The sequence below is a fragment of the Nerophis ophidion genome, linkage group LG06 (genome assembly GCF_033978795.1).
Source record: "Nerophis ophidion isolate RoL-2023_Sa linkage group LG06, RoL_Noph_v1.0, whole genome shotgun sequence".
NCBI classification, from domain to species: Eukaryota; Metazoa; Chordata; class Actinopteri; order Syngnathiformes; family Syngnathidae; genus Nerophis; species Nerophis ophidion.
This window is the reverse complement of record NC_084616.1, coordinates 48073497-48096281: the sequence shown is the minus strand read 5'-3', so window position 1 is coordinate 48096281 and position 22785 is coordinate 48073497. Positions and strand designations below refer to the sequence as shown.

General features: G+C 40.2%; 2 protein-coding genes across 3 annotated transcripts; both read left to right on the top strand.

Annotated features, from left to right (window-relative positions):
- Nucleotides 1–671: 671 nt before the first annotated feature.
- dnase1l1l (deoxyribonuclease I-like 1-like) lies at nt 672–9190 on the top strand. Its single transcript, XM_061902280.1, has 9 exons — nt 672–776; nt 848–995; nt 1079–1167; nt 3146–3232; nt 3299–3420; nt 8217–8329; nt 8465–8622; nt 8804–8900; nt 8988–9190. The coding sequence occupies exons 2-9, from the start codon at nt 855–857 to the stop codon at nt 9066–9068; spliced, it is 888 nt and encodes a 295-aa protein (XP_061758264.1). The 5' UTR covers nt 672–776; nt 848–854; the 3' UTR covers nt 9069–9190.
- A 2702-nt stretch (nt 9191–11892) lies between these two features.
- Nucleotides 11893–20565, top strand: LOC133554812 (uncharacterized). Of its 2 annotated transcripts, none has more exons than XM_061903990.1 (6): nt 11893–12059; nt 14054–14923; nt 14991–15051; nt 15138–15195; nt 19638–19748; nt 19821–20565. In XM_061903990.1, the coding sequence occupies exons 1-6, from the start codon at nt 12017–12019 to the stop codon at nt 19935–19937; spliced, it is 1260 nt and encodes a 419-aa protein (XP_061759974.1). In that variant the 5' UTR covers nt 11893–12016; the 3' UTR covers nt 19938–20565. The 2 variants fall into 2 exon arrangements, with proteins under 2 accessions (XP_061759974.1, XP_061759973.1); XM_061903989.1 differs by having other exon boundaries at nt 11894–12059; nt 15135–15195.
- Nucleotides 20566–22785: the final 2220 nt, after the last annotated feature.

The window sequence follows — 22785 nt, the reverse complement described above, 5'->3', positions numbered from 1 at the left end:
GTTCGAGGCATTGCAGGCTCCAGTCCAGACAGAGATGCTGTTGGTCAGCAGGCTCTCTATAGTGCCTCTGTAGAATGTGGTGAGAATGGGGGGAGGGAGCTACCATACTTGAAGGTGGGCATGGTTTTACTGGGACTAAAGGCCTCGCCTTTTCTTCTCCAAACATATTTCTGGATATTGTTGCCAAAGAGCTCAATTCTTGTTTCTACTGACCACAGAAATTTCCTCCAGAAGGTCTTATCTTTGTCCATGTGATGTCAGATGAAACAAAAATGATGCTTTCAGATTTTCAATTAAATATTTGGGTGCATTATTATTAAATCAGATATTTTAGTCATATTACTAAATCCTGTCAGGCATGTTTTATATTATAATATGGCTATTGTTAATGACTTTTGTTGGCTGTTATTATGACTATTGTTATTATTGGCTCTCACAAAGTGGGTCAATTGCTTTAATACAGGGTGTATAACACGCTGATAACGTGGATATTGTGTTTGAAGGATATTTCAGCATAACCTACTTGTTCCCTGAAGAATCAATAACACTGCAGCAGTGTTTGTAAAAGGCAATCATCTTTTAAAGAGCCTCTTTTAAAGCTGAATTGAGTGAGAGCTCATGTGACCATTGTTGTATTGAGGGTCGTTTTAGCAGTTCCAGATGCAGCTCTATTATCATCGGGCACTGACGCAGCACAACCATGACACCCACTTTGACCTGCATGTTCCACACCCGCACTCATCACATGGATACTGGCTGGAAGCTGCTCGCTGCAGGTAAGAAGACACACCTGGACTCTCTTTTTGTGCAATAAGTTCACTTTGTCCTCATGACTCGCGTCAATCAGCCACAAGATGAGGACCGCAGGCCTGCTGCTTATCACGGGGATGTGTGCGTTGAACCTGGCTTTTTCTCTAAAGATCTGCGCTTTTAACGTGCAGAGTTTTGGTGAAGCCAAAGCCAACAACAAAAAAGTTATGGGGGTTCTAATGAAGGTATCCATTACTTGTACAACCACAACATCAGCTCCAATAAGTTGATTTGTATGAGTTGTTTTTTTTCCATTTTCTTCCCAAAGATTATCTCCCGATGTGACGTGTGTCTCATTCAGGAGGTTCGGGACTCTAAAGGACGAGCATTGCAAGCCTTGGTTAAAGGTCTTAACAGGTTTGTCTAATAATGTAACCGGCTTGAAAACTTTATATAATGTATTATGGGACTGAAATGAACAAAAAAAATAGATTAAACCTTAAAATTCACATGATAATTTCATCATAGGACTGAGGGATGCGCAGTAACAACATAAACACATACAAATGTCATGACTAATTACCTTAGTCAAATATTTCAAGCATTAATTCTAATACTATTTCAGTTTTATATTCCGTTATTTTGACCAGCTTGGATTTCATTAAAAACCTTGTCAAAATATATACCTTTAAAATGTTGGAACTAGCAATGCCCCCAAAAAAAGCTAAACAAAAACAAAACAAGTTTCGGATGGTATCGGCTTGCATCTTATTAAACTCTCTGATACAAGCAGCCCAAGGTTGGTCTTTTCTTGTCAAGTCATTCACAAAAAGGTAAACAAGAAAGGTGAACATGACAGGCTATCGTCGTATTGTTACCTTGTTACACTGAATGAGTTTAAAGCTTCTGTGAAAGGACCTTGTCTGTATGTACATGTGTCATATGAGCAAGTTTTAATGTTGTAAATGTGATGTTTTATGTGTTTACTGTTTTTAATGTAACCTTGCTGCTGCCCTCTTGGCCAGGTCTCCCTTGGAAAAGATATCTTTGAACTCAATGGGATTTTACCTGGTTAAATAAAAATAAAATACAAGTAGCCAGGATCTACACAATACATAAAATAGCACACAAGCTAAACATGCAAAACAAGTGTCCTTAATTGAACACTATTGCAGTCTAAAACATTTGTCAATATAGACAAGTATCAAATAATTATAGTTTCATATTACTTACATACCAGGTATCCAGTAAGAAATGTGTCCGCATCATTCAACTTACTGCCTCATGACCTAAACTTAATAAAATTTTGTGACCCCCGGATGTCGCCAAAAAAACAAACAAATGATCAATCTAATTGAATCTACCATGGAATTGAATGGAACTATATTGTCATTGCGCTTAAAAAGCACAATAAAATTACATTTTCAGAACACTACAGAGAAGAGTCACTTTTTTCATCGACCTCGGTGTTCGTCGGGTGTTATCGGGATAACACAGCCAGTCAGTCCAACAAAAGTCAACAAACAGGTGTGTGTCCATAAAAGGCAAAGAAGGAATTTGTAGCATCTTGACCACACTGTCCTTTAGGGAGAATCTCAAAGTAACGACCTTGTCAGTTCGCTTCAGCCGGGGAAAACGATACAGATTAGAATGTTTACGTTTGAGCGAGCCGAAACAAATTTAACATTTCATTAAAATTGTCAGTTTCCGTTTTTTAAATTCATCATACTTCGCAGAGCATACAGCTTCTCCAAGATGTTATCCAGTCATAAGGTTAATGCTTTTTATACCGACTGTTCTGAGTAATTTTACTCGATCAAGCCTATTTTAACATCTCCTATCGGAAGTGTATAGGAAGTGAAACATTTGTATCGAACACCCTTAGTTAGAACAGAGTAAAGTTAAGTTAAAGTTAAAGTTAAGTGCCAATGATTGTCACACACACACACACACACGCACTAGGTGTGGTGAAATGTGTCCTCTGCATTTGACCCATCCCCTTGTTCACCCCCTGGGAGGGGAGGGGAGCAGTGGGTAACAGCGGTGGCCGCACCCGGGAATAATTTTTGATAATTTAACTCCCAATTACAACCCTAAATGCTGAGTGCAAAGCAGGGAGATAATGAGTCCCATTTTTTTAGTCTTTTGTATGACTCGGCTGGGGTTTGAACTCACAACCTACCGATCTCAGGGACAACACTCTAACCACTCGGCCACTGAGTAGGTAGAGCAGAGCAAAAACACTTACAATGCATTTTCTCTTCCATATTTTTCATTTCTGCATACTTTTTGCTGCCATATTAGCACTGGACTTTACTCCGTGTGGCGTTCATGTTCGAGCGGAAGTAGACCGAGAACCTTTTAACAAAGTGTAAACGCACCCTTTTGTCTGCAGGTTTGACCAATCAAACTCTTATTCCTATGTGGAAAGTGAGAGACTGGGAAGGAAGAGCTATAAGGAGCAGTACATCTACATTTACAGGTAACATCTGTACAGATTATGTCAAAATATCATGTTTATATTTGGTCTCTCTCGTCATCGCCATAGAAACAACGTGCTGCAGGTGAAGGAGCAGTATCAGTACTCTAAACAGGCGCAAGAGGGGACTAATGACACTGACGTCTTCTCCAGGGAGCCTTTCATCATTCGCTTTCACTCCCCAAACACACGTAAACAAACAAAGCATCACACAATACAAATATAAGTTATTAAATTAAAAAAATACAAAAAGTAAAAAGATGTTCGGCTTTTGGTGGAATTTTAGCATGAATCATTGGACCTTACTTACCTTACCTGAAAGTGGAATATGCTTAACTTTTTCAGATATTGCATCGCAATACCTCCGTTATTGACAATAATCCATACCAAAATGTTCGTAAATGACCGAATCATACAAGTTATCTCCAAATAAAAATGTTCCCTTTATTGAAAACTGTTGTTGGGAAAGACGGCGATGAGCGGAGAGGAAAGACCGCCTTTGTACTCTTTGTGGTTTTTTCTTGAACTCATTGTCATTTCTCACTTTCTTTATCAAAGTGTTGTCACTTGCAACTTTATCTGGCCCCATGGGCACCTATTTTGCAATCATACTAATTAGTAAAGAACACAGACTGACTCACCAACATTTGGGATTCTTTGTTTGGGCCTTCAGTTCCACATTATGTGTCAGGTTCAAACACTGATGAAATCTCTTAAACAAGACAAGAAGCAAAGAATCAAACAGAGACAGAATTCAATTTGGACTCAATATTGAGGAGAGTCGCCTGTACACTGTACCCTTGTACAATATCTCAGCACGCTCTGGCGAAAGATTGTACTCCTCCTTCTTTATTTGACTTTCTCCGACCACATGACCACAACTGTTTTTAAGGGACGAGGGTCGTATACAGTTCACAGATAAGGTCGTAAAACAGTTCAAAGAAGAGGTTCGGAAAAGAGTTCAAAGAGACGTTCGTAAAACACTTGAAAAAGGAGGTCTCCTGGAGGGGATTCTGGTCCTGCTTCCTCTTTGCTTTTATAGTCCTCGGGTAAAAACAATATCTTTCTGTTGATTATAATACATGAAAGAGACAGGAACACCTTCATCCTGCTTTCCCCCTACACAGTGGAATTTTACGAGCCTTACTCTTGGTAGGTTTCAAAGACAGCTTTTGGTCTTTTCGCTGGGAACTCAATGTAACACAAAGTTTTTGTGATAATTTAGAAACAATTATTCTAACATTAAAATACATGGACAAATAGACTAGGTTGTTAAGAATAATTTTTGTACATACTTCTGGGCCCACATCCCCACCTTAGTGTCGCCGCCTCATACACACACACTTGTTATGTTTACATGCACAAAAAAACTCATTATTGCATGGATTTGGTTGAAACCAGCATTTTAAAACACATGTAAAAATAATTGGGCTTAATGCAGCTTTTGACTTTTTGAATATAGGATTAACAAATCTAGATAAACCCCCTTAAATAATGTGTTTGTTTTTTTCACAAGAAAAATGCCATTAAATTCAATATAAACCCACGCATTCACGGGGAGAACATGCAAACTCCACACAGAAAGATCCCAAGCCTGGATTTGAACCCACGACTGCAGGAACTTCTTATTGTGAGGCAGACGCACTAACCCCTCTGCCACCGTGAAGCCCATGTATAGAACAATAATATATAAATCTAATATAAAAATAATTCAAGTTTTCTTTTACTTCAGAGTGAAAAAATAAAGATTATTTGATACACATAGGAGTGGATAATACAATCTTAATAATATGGTACATCATGATTATTATATATATTGTATATCTCCTGGGAGTTAAGTCTCCCCATCTTGAAAACTAGTAATGCCTCTGTTTCTAACTTTAATTGAGGGTCTTTGAACGCACCACAGTTATGCGCAATGAGATCAGAATAGTTTTATTGCCAGATGCAAAAAGTGAAACTTTTACATAACTTTCTCCTGTGCTGCCAGAGATTGATTTATTATATTTCTACATTATTCTATCACCTCCATCCATTTTTCTACCGTTTGTCCCGTTCGGGGTCGCAGGTGGGGCTGGAGCCTATCTCAGCTGCATTCATCCTTGTTAAAATGTTGGCGCTTTGTGTGAATGCTTTAAAGGTATGCTTTGATGACATCTGTGTTGAGTGAAGTGTTCAGAGCTAGGTTTGCCGCTACTCAAGTGGAACGAACCATCTCGTATTTTTGATAGTGGAGTGTATTTAGTCCTAGACATTCTTCATTTGATTAAAAAAAAACATACTGTTGAACTTTCAAGACTATATCTATTTTATACTGACATTCATGCCATTGTATTTACAACTTACAAATTTAAATTAAATCTTCAAACTTGACAGATATTTGCGTGAAAGATTTGTTGAAAAGTGAATCATATGAAAAGTGGGGTATATAAAAACCAAGTTACAGTACGACTGTACTTAGCTCTTTTTTTCTAGCGGTCTTCTTTCACTGTAGGGCAGATCAGATGAAAGACCAAGGAAATGTCTGAAAAGGTGGACTGAAACAGAAAGACGGCTGTCAGATAAAGACAGTAATACAATATACTGTATATATATATATATAACAGTGACCCATCATGTGTCAATGTTGGTTGTGGATCCATCTGGGTGGGTCAGAGACAGCCAGTCAAAAATTACATACAGTCGTCCCTCACCACATCGTGCTTTAAATATAGTGGCTTCACCACATCGCAGATTTTTGTGGATGTTTTTTGAAACAATTTAAGAATGTTCTATAATTTTTGGGTCCTAAAGCAAACATTTTAAAGCATACAAAGGGCTAAATAGACCACAGATATCATTACTACAGTAGTAGTATCGTGGCCACTGATTTGCTCAGCCTCTGGCAGCATTACTTCAAGACACAGGATATGGGATTGAAAGAGTGACTAATGGGGTTTTTTGTATGCCTGCAGGGCTCTTACAATGTTGAAAAACGTATTTATTAGGTAGTTATGTTCTAGCAATAAAAAAGTTAGATTTGTCGCTAATGGTTCCTAATGATTTGTGGAAACGGACATGTCGGCTGTAATTTTGGCACAAATTAGCTATACTGATATTAAATTTAAAAAAGTTAAAGTACCACTGGTGGTGAAATTACCCTCTACATTTAACCAGTCCCCATGTTCACCCCTTGGGAAGTAAAGGGGAGCAGTGAGCAGCAGAGTGTGCCACGCTCGGGAATCATTTGGTGATTTAACCCCCTATTTCACTCAGGACGGTCTCCTGCTGGCCCCACTATGGACTGTACTCTCACTATTATGTTGGATCCGCTATGGACTACACCAGGGGTCGGGAACCTTTTTGGCTGAGAGAGCCATGAAAGCCAAATATTTCAAAATGTATTTCCGTGAGAGCCATAAAATATTTTTTAGCACTGAATACAACTAAATTCGTGCATTTTTAAGTAAGACTAACATTTTTAGAGTATAATAAGTCTCTTATTCTTTTTAATAACATTGTTATGCTAAAATTAATCAATATTAAATATAATACTTCTTACCATTAATGCAACATTTTGAACAGGTGCGATAGAAAATGGATGGTTGGATTAAAATGCATGAGAATGTTTTATAATTTGAACCTTATTTTTAACACTGTGATTACCAGCGGAATTATTAGTTACTTATCGTGTTAAGCAATGTCAGCTAAGATTTATCTGAGAGCCAGATGCAGTCATCAACAGAGCCACATCTGGCTCTAGGGCCATAGGTTCCCTATCCCTGGACTAGACTCTCACAATATTATGCTAGATCCACTTGAACATCTTTCTAGAGTTCAGCAGCGAAAACAGTCCTTGGTGAGGGTGTGAGGAGTCTTTACAGATTTTCTGAGCCCTGGTCAGGCAGCGGCTTATTGAAATTCGCTTTCGTTGCTTTATCACAAGCGAGCGTCATTAAACAGTTCTGCAGTACCCGGAGGAGCCTAGGTCAAAAAATGAAGGACTCTTCACTGGAGAAGCCAAACCATCAGTTTTTATATTCCTCCTTTCTGTCTTTGGGTGTGTGTGGTAAGTCAGGAGAGCGCATCCTGACCATCAAAAGGAAATGTTCGTATGTAAGTACCTGGAAAACAACTGCTTTCAGTCCTAACCTAATTGTTGGCGTGGAGCTCGACAGGTAGTGTTTTCTCAAGGATATGGTTATTACTTTTGCATTCCAAAGTCCCATTTAGAGCCTCTTTTCCCATGAGAAGTGATCCAATCCACCTGCAAATATCAAACTAAGGGGCCTTATCTATTTATGTGCTCAAACTGAAATACCACTATTTAATTAAACTTGGTGTTTTCTTTCTTTAATGTGATTTTTAAGATTCACCATATGTAGAACATAATATCCATCCATCCATTTTCTACCGCGTGTCCCTTTTGGGGTTTGCTGGATTAAGGATGCTGCATTCGGGCGGAAGGCAGCGTACACCCTGGATAAGTCGCCACCTCATCACAGGGCCAACACAGATAGACAGACAACATTCACACTCACATTCACACACTAGGGCCAATTTAGTGTTGCCAATCAACCTATCCCCAGGTGCATGTATTTGGAAGTGGGAGGAAGCCGGAGTACCCGGAGGGAACCCATGCATTCACTGGGAGAACATGCAAACTCCACACATTTAGACCCCGAGCTTGGGGATTGAACCCAGGATCTTTGTATTGTGAGGAACATGCACTAACCCCTCTTCTACCGTGCTGTAGAACACAATATGAGTTAATTAATTCACTTCAATACTCTTTTAATCTGTCTGAGGGGAGCCGATCAGTGGTCACAAAACAAAACAGCATGCAGTATTGATATTTCTAGTTCGCTTAGACATTTTCACGCATAAAAAATGCTTAATTTAGGTCAATAAAAGCATAAGAGGTTGAAAATGGATGGAAAACACAGACTATGCTTTAAAAAGTGGAGCGCGTTGTGGCGATGGACTTTGTTTTTGTTTTGTGTTTTAGTAATGAAGGATGTGGTCCTCATTGGCCAGCACACCAGTCCCAAAACGGCCATGAAGGAGATGGATGAACTTTATATCGTGTTCAAAGAGATCTACAGGAAATGGAAGACAGAGGTGATACATATATTTGTTTGGTGTATGCATAATTCTTGGTCCATACTTGTGCTGCTTCCTTCCCATCGCATGCTTGATGATGAAATGGAAGTCATGTGGAGTTTCTCCTTTTGTTCCATTGGCGTTTACCTGCAGAACGCGATGATCTTAGGGGACCTGAACGCCGCGTGCAGCTACGTCACCATCAAGGGCTGGCGAGCCGTCCGTCTGAGAAGTGATCCCAAATTCCTTTGGCTGATTGGAGACGAGCAGGACACGACCGTCCGGGAAAAGACTCACTGTGCCTACGACAGGTGGGAATTAAAGAGTTTGAAAATAAATGAAAACGTGCACAAAAATCACGCCGCTGCATTAAGACATACTGTATGTTGGGAAAAATAACAATGTATATTAAACATTTGCATTTTTGGAGATTTTATCAGTTTGAGGGATTTGCAGCTTGCATGAAAAGTTGACTTCATCTTTCAAAATCAGGATTATTGTCCATGGCCGTGAGACTATTTCCACTATAGTCCCTGGGTCAGCTCGACCCTTCAACTTTAAAGAGACTTTCCATCTGTCAGAAGAGGAGGTAATAACTTGTAAAGTAAAGCACTTTTTTTGCTCTGGATTTATACCTGATTTTAATTTTTATTTTTTTAAACCGTTGACACATTAGGCCCTGGAGGTGAGCGATCATTTCCCCGTGGAGGTGGAACTGAAGCCAAACCATCGCTACCTCCTCCGCAATGAGCTGTAAAACTGAGATTTTATTTCATTTTTAGATATTTAATGAATGAAAATGCAACTCAATGCAATTTCTGACAACTACAAATTTTACATTTCAGCACCAATGCCCCTTTTAACTATCAATAAAACATGAGCTGCATGTATGAGTGTGGTGCATTAATAAGATTTGTTATTCAAATATTAAGTGCAATACAAATAAAATCTATTATTATACCTGCAGTCCTGGGTTCAAATCCAGGCTTGGGATCTTTCTGTGTGGAGTTTGCATGTTCTCCCCGTGAATGCGTGGGTTCCCTCCGGGTACTCCGGCTTCCTCCCACTTCCAAAGACATGCACCTGGGGATAGGTTGATTGGCAACACTAAAAATTGGCCCTAGTGTGTGAATGTTGTCTGTCTATCTGTGTTGGCCCTGCGAAGAGGTGGCGACTTGTCCAGGGTGTACCCCGCCTTCCGCCCGATTGTAGCTGAGATAGGCGCCAGCGCCCCCCGCGACCCCAAAAGGGAATAAGCGGTAGAAAATGGATGGATGGATGGATTATACCAACCGCACTTCATGCATGAACAATCCATCCATCCATCCAATTTCTACCGCTTATTCCCTTTTGGGGTCGCAAGGGGCGCCGGCGCCTATCTCAGCTACAATCGGGCGGAAGGCGGTGTACACCCTGCACAAGTCGCCACCTCATCGCGGGGCCAACACAGATAGACAGACAACATTCACACTCACATTCACACACTAGGGCCAATTTAGTGTTGCCAATCAACCTATCCCCAGGTGCATGTCTTTGGAGGTAAAAGGAAGCCGGAGTACCCGGAGGGAACCCACGCAGTCACGGGGAGAACATGCAAACTCCACACAGAAAGATCCCGAGCCTGGAATTGAACTCAGGACTGCAGGACCTTCGTATTGTGAGGCAGACGCACTAACCCCTCTTCCACCGTGAAGCCGCATGACCAATCATGCTATTCAATTCCAAAATTAAAAAAGTGCATGTTTATAAATGTATGTCCTTCTTTGTGGGGACATTGTTGATTGTCATGTCATTTTCAAATGTACTCTGTGGACGCTGTCTGCTCCACATGCTGTAAGTCTTTGCTGTCGTCCAGCATTCTGTTTTTGTTTACTTTGCAGCCAGTTCAGTTTTAGTTTTGTTCTGCATAGCCATCCCTAAGCTTCAATGCATTTTCTTAGCGGCACTTGTCTTTTGTTTATTTTTGGTTTAAGTGTTGGATACCTTTTTACCAACACGCTGCCTCCCGCATACTGTGAACATGACAAACCATGTTCCCGACATCTACAAAGCAATTACCTACCTGCTGCCACCTACTGATATGGTATGATATAACACGATTACTCTGCCGGGCTCCAGACAGCACCGACACTCAACAACGGCACATTTGCAGGTTATAATTACTGGTTTGCGAAAAATATTTTTAACCCAATTAGGAGAAATTACATGATCTCCCACGGCACACCAGACTATATCTCACAGTGGTTGAAAAACACTACTTTAAGTCGACTGTTAAAAATTGAACAACAAAGTTATTTCGATCTCTAGCTGTACGCTAATTCTAGCAAGTAGAACATGGGGGGGGGTTGTGGCGTTTAAGGTGGCATTTGCTACGGCAACGAACCAAAAGATGACTTATTTTGCAGGCATAGTCTATTTAAAAAAGGACACAGAATGAGTCACCAAGCTGTGGGATTATTTGTTTGTGCACTCAATTCCGAGGAATAATGCACACAAAATCGGACTTATTTGTTATGCGCAATGTTTACTGTGACTGTAGGACAAGTTTGGCAAATATTTTTCCGCAATAACTGCATCATACAAAAACTGAGTAAACAAAAATGTGTTACCATTGTATTGCAATTGGAGGACAGTGATACACTTTATTGCCAAAAGTATTTGGCCACCCATCTAAATGATGAGAATCCGGTGCATGTTTAAAATTAAGCACTTAGGCATGGAGACTGTTTCTACAAACATTTGTGAAAGAATGGGCCGCTCTCAGTGATTTCCAGCGTGGAACTGTCATAGGATGCCACCTGTGCGACAAATCCAGTCGTGAAATTTCCTCGCTCCTAAATATTCCAAAGTCAACTTTATTATAAGAAAAGTGAAGAGTTTGGGAACAACAGCAACTCAGCCACCAAGTGGTAGGCCACGTAAACTGACAGAGAGAGGTCAGCTAATGCTGAAGCACATAGTGCAAAGACTTTCTGCATAGTCAATTCCTACAGAGCTCCAAACTTCATGTGACCTTCCAATTAGCCCACATACAGTACGCAGAGCGCTTCATGGAATGGGTTTCCATGGCCGACCAGCTGCATCTAAGTCATACATCACCAAGTCCAATGCAAAGCGTCAGATGCAGTGGTGTAAAGCACGTCGCCACTGGACTCAAGAGCGGTGCAGATGCCTTCTCTGGAGTGATGAATCACATTTTTCCATTTGGCAATCTGATGGACCAGTCCGGGTTTGGAGGTTGCCAGGAGTACGCTATATTTCGGACTGCATTGTGCAGAGTGTGAAATTTGTTGGAGGGGGAATTATGGTGTGGGGTTGTTTTTCAGGTGTGGGCTTGGCCCCTTAGTTCCAGTGAAAGGAACTTTGAATGCTCCAGGATACCAAAACATTTTGGACAATTCCATGGGATGGCGCTTCAAGTTCATATGTGAGTAAAGGCAGGTGGCCAAATACTTTTGGAAATATGGTGTTGTTTGACACGGGAACAGACTAACTCAAATTACATCCCACTGTAAAATGCATTGAGTGAGCTCAGCGCTTTGCTATTTGTTCATTTTCTGCTGAAGTGTTGTCGTCTGTGACAGGAAGTCCATTTCTGACTTAACCTTGCTCTCGTTTCCTTTGTGAGAGAAAAAAGACGTCTGCCTCGATGCGGTCACGCACTGCGTCTTCATGCACATGCAAATACTGTTTTGACTCGTGAAGATGGACCCCGGTTTGACGGACCTCCTTAGTGATGCATTTTCAGGTAAGCAATAGGGGAGAAAAAGGTTTGATTGATTGAAACTTTTACTTTTATTAGTAGATTGCACAGTACAGGACATATTTCGTACAATTGACCCCTAAATAGTAACACCCAAATAAGTTTTTCAACTTGTTTAAGTCGGGGTCCACGTTAATCAATTCATGGTTAGTTGTCACAAAGTTTAATCTAGTATGAATTTCTCATCATCAAAACATCTTTTAATATCATGAGAAAGAAGCTTAAAGTGTTTACTCGAAATGTTATTTTCCAAGTCCTTGTAACAAAGAGGTAAACTAAAAAAAAAAAAGAAACTTTGACATATTGTGACAACAAACCAATCATAGGATGGTTTTCAAACACTAAGAGGTTGTTTTTTTTTTTTTATGGGAAAAATGTTTTTTTAAAGACAAGACGATTAAACTAAATCAGAGAATGTAAATGTATTTGCTTTGATATGTTGACAACTGCCCGACTTCATGTAAGTTAACACAGAATGCGCAAGGAACGTGAACAGGAAACAAACCTTTAGAAACCAACCTATGGTATATATGTGCTATGCATCCAATCCACTTTATTTATATAGCACATTTAAACAACAATAACGTTTCCAAAGTGCTGCACAGCCATGTTAAAAACAATATTAAAAAAAACAATATTATGCTCCACCAATGACTGAATAAAAACAAAAAATAAATAACATAAGAGCACATTTCCCAACTGTGTCATGACTACTTCTCTACAATAGATGGTAATAATTTAAACCAAGGATATGCAGTTAAGTTGTTCTAAGGGTCACATTTTCAGGACACAAAGGACAAGTATCTGCTGTACTCGTACAGTACTGTACATCTAGTGCAAAGAAATCCCACATCGTAAAGGTAAAAAATGTATTTTTGTCAAATACTAAAGGACCTGAAAATTTGTAATTTGACATTAAAAAAACACAAAGAGTCCTCATACCTCAAGTTCAGTCATCTTATTCTAGAGAGGATTATGTACAGTTGTGGTCAAAAGTTTACATACACTTGTAAAGAACATAATGTCATGACTGTCTTGAGTTTCCAATCATTTCCACAACTCTTATTTTTTTGTGATAGAGTGATTGGGGCACATACTTGTTGGTCACAAAAAACATTCATAAAGTTTGGTTATTTTATGAATTTATTATGGTCTACTGAAAATGTGAGCAAATCTGCTGGGTCAAAAGTATACATACAGCAATGTTAATATTTGGTTACATGTCCTTTGGCAAGTTTCACTGCAATAGGGCGCTTTTGGTAGCCATCCACAAGCTTCTGCTTGAATTTTTTGACCACTCCTCTTGACAAAATTGATACAGTTCAGCTAAATTTGTTGGTTTTCTGACATGGACTTGTTTCTTCAGCATTGTCTACATGTTTAAGTCAGGACTTTCGGAAGGACATTCCAAAACCTTAATTCTAGCCATCCCTTTACAACTGTTGACGTGTTTGGGGTCATTGTCCTGTTGGAACACCCAACAGCGCCCAAGACCCAACCTCCGGACTGATGATTTTAGGTTGTCCTGAAGAATTTGGAGGTAATCCTTCTCTTTCATTGTCCCATTTACCCTCTGTAAAGCACCGGTTCCATTGGCAGCAAAACAGGCTCAGAGCATAACACTACACCACCATGGTGTCCCTGGGTTTAAAGGCCTAACCTTTTCTCCTCCAAACATATCACCAGGTATTATGGCCAAACGGCTCAAATTTTGTTTCATCTGACCAACAAGTATGTGCTCCAATCACTCTATTACAAAAAAATAAGAGTTGTAGAAATTATTGGAAACTCAAGACAGCCATGATATTATGTTCTTTACAAGTGTATATAAACTTTTGACCACAACTGTAGGTGAGCTCTAGCTCTGATCCTGATTCATTGAATTACCATGCCACAATTTAAGAGAGACAGCCCCCTCTGGTGTTGAGATACAATGTGTGAAAGCAAAAAGGTGATGACAATGATTTGGGCTCTTACAGTAACATCATTCCCTGACGAGGACTTTGAGACTTTGAAGCTGGATGAAAGTGATGGAAGAAAGACGAAAGAGGCAGGCCAGGAAGCAGTTTATGACACAAGAAATGTGTATGTTGAGGACACTGCACATACACATGAAGATGTAAATGTTCAGACCCATGAAGACAGCTTGCATGGAACACCCGAGGACATCCGCAGGAACCTGGAAGAGGAATATGACGACTCGGCAGAGGAGGAGAAAGGAATGGCAGATTTCTTATCGGTGCATGATGTCTCCTGCAGTCCAGAAAATAGGGAGGAGTTTGGTCAGGTGCAAGGTTCAATCCTGGCCAACCTTCAAAATGAAGATGTGAGTGAGGATTTTGTGACTATTCCTAAAAGTGATGAAGGAAATAAGAAAGAAGAAAATGCGCAAGTGGACTCATTTCATACAAGCGTTGAGGTAAAGGAAAATGTGGAAGAACTAATAGTTGATGTCCACAAGATGAAAGATTTCTCAGGTGAGGAGCACCAAGAGGCAGGAGAAAGTTATGCAGATTATCCCTCAGATTTCTCTTCATGTGAATACGTAGACCATGAAGCAGAGGGGAGCACTTATGACATAGAGTCAAAAATACCCAAAAGAGCAGAAGACGCTGAAATGTTAGACCTAAACGTCTCTCCACACCTTGGGGATGAGGTTACCATGTTGGCTCAATGTGAAGAAATCTCTGACCGGGGATCCTTGGATGACAGTTTAACCATTACCGCTCACGCTTTGAGCTTTCCAGAAACATCAGTGGAGCAGGAGAGCAGCTGCGAAGAAGAGCAGGAAAGAATTAAGGCCTTTTTCAGGTTTTATAACGACAGCGACAGAGCGCATGAAAGAGAAGGTAAGATCACATGACAGCCATGATGTCAACATAAAAAATGAGTAATGTGTTTTTGTTGTCTGCATAGGAAGGGAGACCAAAGTTCAGTTTTGCACAAAACCAGTGTCTGAAGTCTGCCAATATGACAGGTAATCTACTAACTGTTGTTATTATTACTAATTGCTGATTTGTTGGGAGATCACCCAAAAATAATTGATCCCTGCATCTTCAGCAGTGAGTCCCTCAGCAGCTCAGAGGAGGAGCAAGGCCTGAAAACGGTAGAAGAACCTGAAGTAAGAATAACAAGCTCTATACTTTTCATTTTAGAAGCTTTAGAAACCATATCATTCACAGCATAGTAGGCCTTTTTGATTCAATCTCAAGTGGGCTAAATCTGCATTCTTCTCCTCTTGGCCAATTTGGCATTAGTTTGTACAATAGTAGGGCAGTGAAGTTGCAGAAATAGGGGATGAGGAAGGAAGCAGAGTACACACAGATGCAGTGATGTGCCGTCAGGGCCAGCAAGGCCTTCTGTGCTGGACTAACATAACCAGAAATCATGATCACAATTTATGATAGGGGTAATTTCTAATTGTGTCCTGGGTATGACGTTAAACTACATCCAGTTATGAGATGGGAGGTTGTGTGTGGGGTTAGTGAGTCCCAACTAACGTCTATAAAATGCACACAAAGAACCGTTTGCACCTTCTCTTGTGACTGGCGGGCGGTCAGCGCCATAAAACTGAGCGGGTCCCTGGGTAAATGGGGCGCTGACAACAAACAGGACGGACTAAGTTCAACAGCCCAGTAAGGCAATTAGTCTAGGAGAAGGATCTCTGATATAAAATACCCCTTCCAACCCGCACCAAGCCAGCGTGGAAGGTGTAGGCTAATAACCAGCATGAAAAGTACGCCAAATGGCAGAAACATGCTGAGGCTTTCGTCCAGTAGTGGACTGACAACGGCTGATGATGATGATGAATTTTTAATTTACTTTCCCTAAAAGACTAAAAGTATTCATATTCTCTTCATATCATATTATGCTCCTTCCTGCGCTGTTGTTTTTAGGTTATAGAGTTTTTAATCCAATCAGAATTCATCTAGTTTATGTTGCCATGCTGAACCAAATCTGCCACGGGCCTTCAGAATCAACAATGCTGGCGTCCGTGCACTGTAAGTGAACGGACACAAACATTTGACAGAAAGTTGCGATAGCAAATCAGATCACAAGTTGTTGTCAGTAAGGCCTTCTAGCTGGCCTAAGGCAAATATATATAGAGATGTTATGGGCTAGGTAACATAAGACCTCCATTACCCAGCATGCCAAAGTAGTGAACGGCATGCAGTGGCCCCGTTTAGGTTGTTGACTGTCGACATGCCGGCAGGTTGATGCTATTGATGAGCACGCTGTGGAGTAAACTTTAAGAACTCAGCCAACACGCCTTGTCTGCATCTTTTATGATTAGACAAGACAACACATATATTTGCAAGGCCATTTTCAAGAAGGATATTTAAAGAGAATCTACATCTTTTAAGACCATGTCGGTCAACCCCGGAAGCGAGCTTGGATGTCCTGGCGATGAAATTTGAGTTGAGATATTTTATTTCTTTATTTTTTAAGTTTGATATGTTTGTTCCAATTTTTATTTTGACAGTACCACATAAGATATGTTTTAATTGCTGATGCGGGTTTATTGATTTTTAAATGTGTCAGAAAATAACCCGTTTTGTACAATGCCCAGTAGTGCATAAAGGTGTTCCTGTATGGTATTTCTCTAGCAATGATCATGTGGTCACACCAATTATGGTGTTTTGAGAGGCAATCATTGACGTCGGACATCACTGAAAGCCTAAGTGGGAAACGCACGGCCTACCACTGCATAACTCAATAGGCTACACCCCTTTTTGCTGCACGTCAACATAAGCCTAAGGTAGTATAGGGGCAAAGTGTCAGAATATTATAATTGTTGTACGCAGCATGGAAACAAAGACAACAAGAATACTAACATAGTGTTGCAAAATACGCAATACACTATCTTTCACACAAAGGTATTTTTTATTAACAATACAATAAAACAGGTATTACTAGCATGTTTTCGCATTGTAAATAAAGTACACCGCATAAAAATCTATAGAGAAATAAGAAGGTTATGAGTTATTTTCACTGTACAAATTTCATAGCTGACAGAAATTTCACTAACAATTTATCTTTGTGTATTTCTGCTCCTAAAATGAATCTGGCAGTCATTTCCCGTATTATCAATGTGTATATGAGTAATGGCTAAATAAGTAACTGAACTTAAAACCACGGCATGGCAAAGTTGGTAGAGTGGCTGTGCCAGTAATCTGAGGGTTACTGGTTCAATCCTCACCTTCTACCATCCTAGTCACGTCCATTGTATCCTTGGGCAAGACACTTCACCCTTACTCCTGATGGGTCCTGGTGAGCGCCTTGCATGGCAGCTCCCGCCATCAGTGTGTGAATGTGTGTGTGAATGGGTGAATGTGGAAATACTGTCAAAGCGCTTTGGGCTCCTTAAAAAAGGGGTAGAAAAGCACTATACAAGTACAACCCATTTACCATTTACCATTTAAAACGCCCCCTTTCCCTCCCCAGACTAAATATGCCACCCCATACTGGTGCAACGTTATCTACAGAACCAGAGCTCATTCTCTGCATAGACAGTGTGGACAAAGCCACATTAAACTATTACTTAATTGCATGTTTTTGTCGCCCTAGGCCATGATTGCTTCAATACTGATAGGATTAACATTATGAGTAAAAAATAAATACACCGTATATTTTGGATTATAAATTGTAGTTTTTTCATATATTGGTCGGTGGTGCGATTTATACTCTGGAGCGATTTATGTGTAAAATTATTAACACATTACCGTAAAATATCAAAAATATTATTTATCTCATTCACGTAAGTGACAGCCAAAACCATCATGTCCGGATTCAGAAAGGCTGGAATAATTGTAACTGCAACTGACGATGACTCTGACGAAAGCGACGTACCAATAGAAGATGAAGCGGTGCATTGTCTACCTTTGGAGTTGGCAGAGTTGTTAGAAACGACACAGAGGAAAAAGATTTCATGGGATTTAGCGATTAGGAGTGACAGATTGTTTGGTAAACGTATAGCATGTTTTATATGTTTTAGTTATTTGAATGACTCTTACCATAGTATGTTACGTTAACATACCAGGCACCTTCTCAGTTGGTTATTTATGCGTCATATAACGTACACTTATTCAGCCTGCTGTTCACTATTCTTTATTTATTTTAAATTGCCTTTCAAATATCTATTATTGGTGTTGGATTTTTTCAAATAAATTTGCCCAAAAAATCTGACTTATACTCTCGTGCGACTTATATATGTTTTATTCCTTCTCTATTATGAATTTTCGGCCGGTGCGATTTATACTCCGGAGCGACTTATAATCCAAAAAATACGGTAAGATAACCACCATTTCCGGACTTCCTTGCCCTTCTATATGTGTTCCCTCATGCTCTTCCAGCATTTCCTCTGAAATCTTGAGAAAAACATCAGTAGAAGAGGATGCAAAATAGAACACAAGCAGCTTAACCTTCTTCTTCTTCTTCTTGTTTTTGAGCGCTAAGTGTGCTCTTCTTTCTTCGTTTTTCACCAGGTCCTGTCTCAGCATTTATAAACTCTGACCAAAACCCATATTCTCGTAAATCAGAATTGTTAAAATAACTGCTGCAAATAACACTCTTGCTTGGTCTTGCCTCGATTTGCCTGGAGAGGTCCATACTTTCCTCATACTGCCATCATTTGGAAATGTATGCAAACGGACCCTTTTACTTGTATTGCTACAACTTGCAACTATGGATGGCAGACATATTGGATAATTCCTCCATACGCTGAGCGAAAATAATTTATAAAAGATGTCACCTAAACAGATACTACGCAATATGAAATTTCACATAGTCTTCTGTAGGTGGCGTCAGCAGGCTAATGCAGGCCCGCCCACATTCTGGAACTAAAAGTAAGCGTTCCAAAATGTGCTGAAACATGTCTAAAATCACTACCATGTAATTTTTTTATTTTATTTCTTGGGAGGGTGTTACCTGTAGACATTTTAAGATTCAGAACCATGAAATAAGTGCCAATGTTGTAAGCATTAGATGGGCCTTGAAAATGAGAAAATAGCCCTTACAAAGATGGCCGCCACTTGACTGTAAGCTATATATCAATCAATCAATCAAAGTTTACTTATATAGCCCTAAATCACGAGTGTCTCAAAGGGCTGCACAAGCCACAACGACATCCTTAGCTCAGATCCCACTTCAAGGCAAGAAAAAAACTCAACCCAATGGGATGACAATGACAAACCTTGGGGGGACCGCAGATGTGGGGACCCCCCACCCCTGGGCAACTAGTCCAATGGACGTCGAGTGGATCGAGCATAATAGTGTGAGAGTCCAGTCCATAGTGGATCTAACATAATAATAATGAGAGTCCAGTCCATAGTGGGGCCAGGAGGAGATATACATAGGTCTTTTGCTCAACAACAAAAAATAAAAATCCCATTTCGTTTCTTTTGGAAGTCAATTTTAAGATCTAAAAAAAAAAGACTTTCTGGATGATAATTTTCCAGAAGAAGCTGAGCAGCAATTGTGGCATTTCTTACAGTATACTTACAGAACTCCTTTAATCATGCATTAAAAATACACAGAATGTTGAAATGTTTTGATGCCATGCAGGAATGGATGGAGCGACCAAAAATTCTGCACATTAAGAGAGATTCTCCATCAGGCGCTTTAAAACATAAGACAAACATCAACAACACTCAGATGTGCAACAGCAGACATGAGGTGATGTAAACATTGATGTTAAAATATTCATTTATCATGCCTTTTGTTTATTTTGATTTTGTTTTCCCTCAGTATCCAAGATTGCTGAAGCAAATGCTTATGATGAGTCTGGTGACTCTAATAGGCCTGCTGATGTTTTGGTTGGCTGCACACCAAATGGACTGGCTTGCTTTATGTGACTTCTTTTAGGGTGGAAGGGGTGTATTTTTGTTTTTTTTGTTTTTATGTCTACACTTTGAGTGCATTGACGTGTAAAACTATTGCTTGATTATACTGTAGTGTCCTTGTGCTGTAATATATGTTACAAAACAAAACTATATGACTGTAAGATAATGTTTGCATATGTACAACTTTAATTTGCATTTTAATGTAAAATTGCAGAATAGTAGCTTTAAGCCCGCAGACTGCAGTGTTAACTCATAACATATTTTTAAGTGATTTGTTATCAATGGTACGAAGTTAGATGAACAATTCATATCAGTAAGCAAAGGTTATATTAAAGATGTATTGCGCAAATTTGTTTAATCCTTAAAGTATATTGGAGACTTTTTCATCTTTCAGGCAAATTGTTCTATTTTTGGCCATAACTTTGGTTGTGTTACTCTGTATATACTTTTTTTTTTACCCTAAGAGAAATTTTTTTCATGTTCAATTTCAATATTTTTGTTTTAAATTCTTTCATATTTCAACGATACGCTGAGGAATTATTTTAGATCAGGACAACAAAGTCCTCCTGGATTCAGGTGTGTATAAATGTATGCTGTATCTATATTTTTTTCCCATATTTTCCTCCAAAATAAAACCCTGAAATTAGGAATGCAAGATTGTATTGTGTTAAAGTGTCCGCCCTGAGATCGGTAGGTTGTGAGTTCAAACCCCAGCCGAGTCACACCAAAGACTATAAAAATGGGACCCATTACTTCCCTGCTTGGCACTCAGCATCAACGGTTGGAATTGGGGGTTAAATCACAAAAAATAATTCCCGGGCGCGGCCACCGCTGCTGCCGACTGCTCCCCTTACCTCCCAGGGGGTGATCAAGGGTGATGGGTCTAATGCAGAGAATTATTTCGCCACACCTAGTGTGTGTGTGACTATCATTGGTACTTTAACTTGAATACCTGTGCAGTTAATTATATTTGGTATAATGGTGGGGACTTTATTGTCCAATGATAAGGCGACTTGTCCAGGGTGTACCGGCCTTCCGCCCGATGGTAGCTGAGATAGGCACCAGCGCCCCCTGCAACCCCAAAGGGATTAAGTGGTAGAAAAATGGATGGATGGATGGATAACAAAAACCTATTAGTACTTGTTTGATCCATGGGGGAAATTCAGCACCACAGTTTCCTCACAATAATCAATAATAATAATAAATAATATATGACATATTATATATATATATATATATATATATATATATATACATATATGAATAATATAAATACATTCTACGTATATTCTACATTTAAGTGCAGTCATGGAACATATGTATTATACAGTCTAATGGCTGTCGGTATGAAGGACCTCCTGTGTCGTTCCGTGTTACATTTTGGGAGTCAGAGCCTTCCACTGAACGTGCTCATTCTCTCTCTTGGAACCTTAACACAGCAAAACATAAACCAATGCATTACAATTAGTTGTGTTACTACAAGTCGGACCTTTATCTCAGTGTCCCAGCTTTTTTACACTTACTAGATTAGATTAGATAGTACTTTATTTATTCCGTCAGGAGAGTTCCTTCAAGAAAATTACAATTTTCAGCACAATCCCATTCAAGATCAGACAAACATTAAAGGGAGACAGAACAGGATCGCTGACGGGTCTGCCGGCTTCCAGCGCCCCTTACAAAAAAAGATGAGATACAGGTAAACAAGGGGGGGAGAAAAAAATAGAAGATTAAAATAAAATTAAAAAATCGGTCCTAGCCTGGGCCCTGGAGAGAGGGTGCAGACTGAGGCCAAGGGAAAAAAACAACACATAGCCATAGTACACACCCCTCTTACATGTGTGTAAGAGGGAAACATCAAACATCAAAGAACACAGAGGACATTAAAGACATTAAAGCAGCAGATACAACCAGACACTTCTACATACAGCTATGAATAAAAAGTAAAAGAAACATATCCACTGTGGTGGCCTCTGCGGTGTTCCACGCCATCATCCGCTGGGGTGGAGGGAGCATGGCCAGAGACAGGAGCAGACCCAACAAAGCAACCAAGACAGCCGACTCCACTCCCGGCCAGTGTCCAGTCCACATGGATGAGCGATGATACGTCCAAGGAGACTGAGGTGTCCGACACCTGCTCACCCAGCCAAGACACCGCGAAGCCTCTCCGTCCCAGCGCTCAGTGCCAGCTCCACAGACCTGTCCCCTCATCCGCATCTCCTCCAGTCCCTCCAAAGCGAATCCGGTGTGGCAGAGACCCAGTAGCTGGTCTCCATGGCCAAAAGGCTCCCGGGAGGCAGATCTAGAAGTCCACAAAAAAAGCACCACAGAGGTCACGAAAGTGCCACCCCTTGTCACACAGTCCCAAAGGGTCCCGGACCAAAAGGCAAAAAAATATAATAACACATGAAAACAAGAGGGAAACACAAAAGGATGACACAAGAGCACAGAGCTCCTGCCTACAGCAGCCACTACAGCAGCGCCATCTTGGAAAAAAAAAAAAACTGCATGGATGATAACTCCATCCATCCATCCATCCATCCATCCATCCATCCATCCATTTTCTACCGCTTATTCCCTTTTGGGGTCGCGGGGGGCGCTGGCACCTATCTCAGCTACAATCGGGCGGAAGGCGGGGTACACCCTGGACAAGTCGCCACCTCATCGTGTTATGCTATTTTTGACAATTGGGTCAAAACTGGCATTCAAAATAGAATTGTAAAGTTAAAAAAAAAACATGACATGTTAGCTATTTTTAGATTAAAGATGTGAGTAGAAAATATATATTTTCATTATTAACTCCAAATGCAGCTGAGATAGGCTCCAGCTACCCCGAGCGGGACAAGCGGTAGGCAATGGATAGATAGCTGGAA

Coding starts and splice junctions, on each gene's coding strand:
- dnase1l1l (XM_061902280.1), top strand. CDS start 855: ATGAGGACCGCAGGCCTGCTGCTTATCACGGGGATGTGTGCGTTGAAC. Junction 3,233..3,298: donor CAGTACATCTACATTTACAG/GTAACATCTGTA, acceptor TCATCGCCATAG/AAACAACGTGCTGCAGGTGA. Junction 3,421..8,216: donor CTTTCACTCCCCAAACACAC/GTAAACAAACAA, acceptor TTTGTGTTTTAG/TAATGAAGGATGTGGTCCTC.
- LOC133554812 (XM_061903989.1), top strand. CDS start 12,017: ATGGACCCCGGTTTGACGGACCTCCTTAGTGATGCATTTTCAG. Junction 12,060..14,053: donor CCTTAGTGATGCATTTTCAG/GTAAGCAATAGG, acceptor GGGCTCTTACAG/TAACATCATTCCCTGACGAG. Junction 15,196..19,637: donor AAACGGTAGAAGAACCTGAA/GTAAGAATAACA, acceptor GATGCCATGCAG/GAATGGATGGAGCGACCAAA.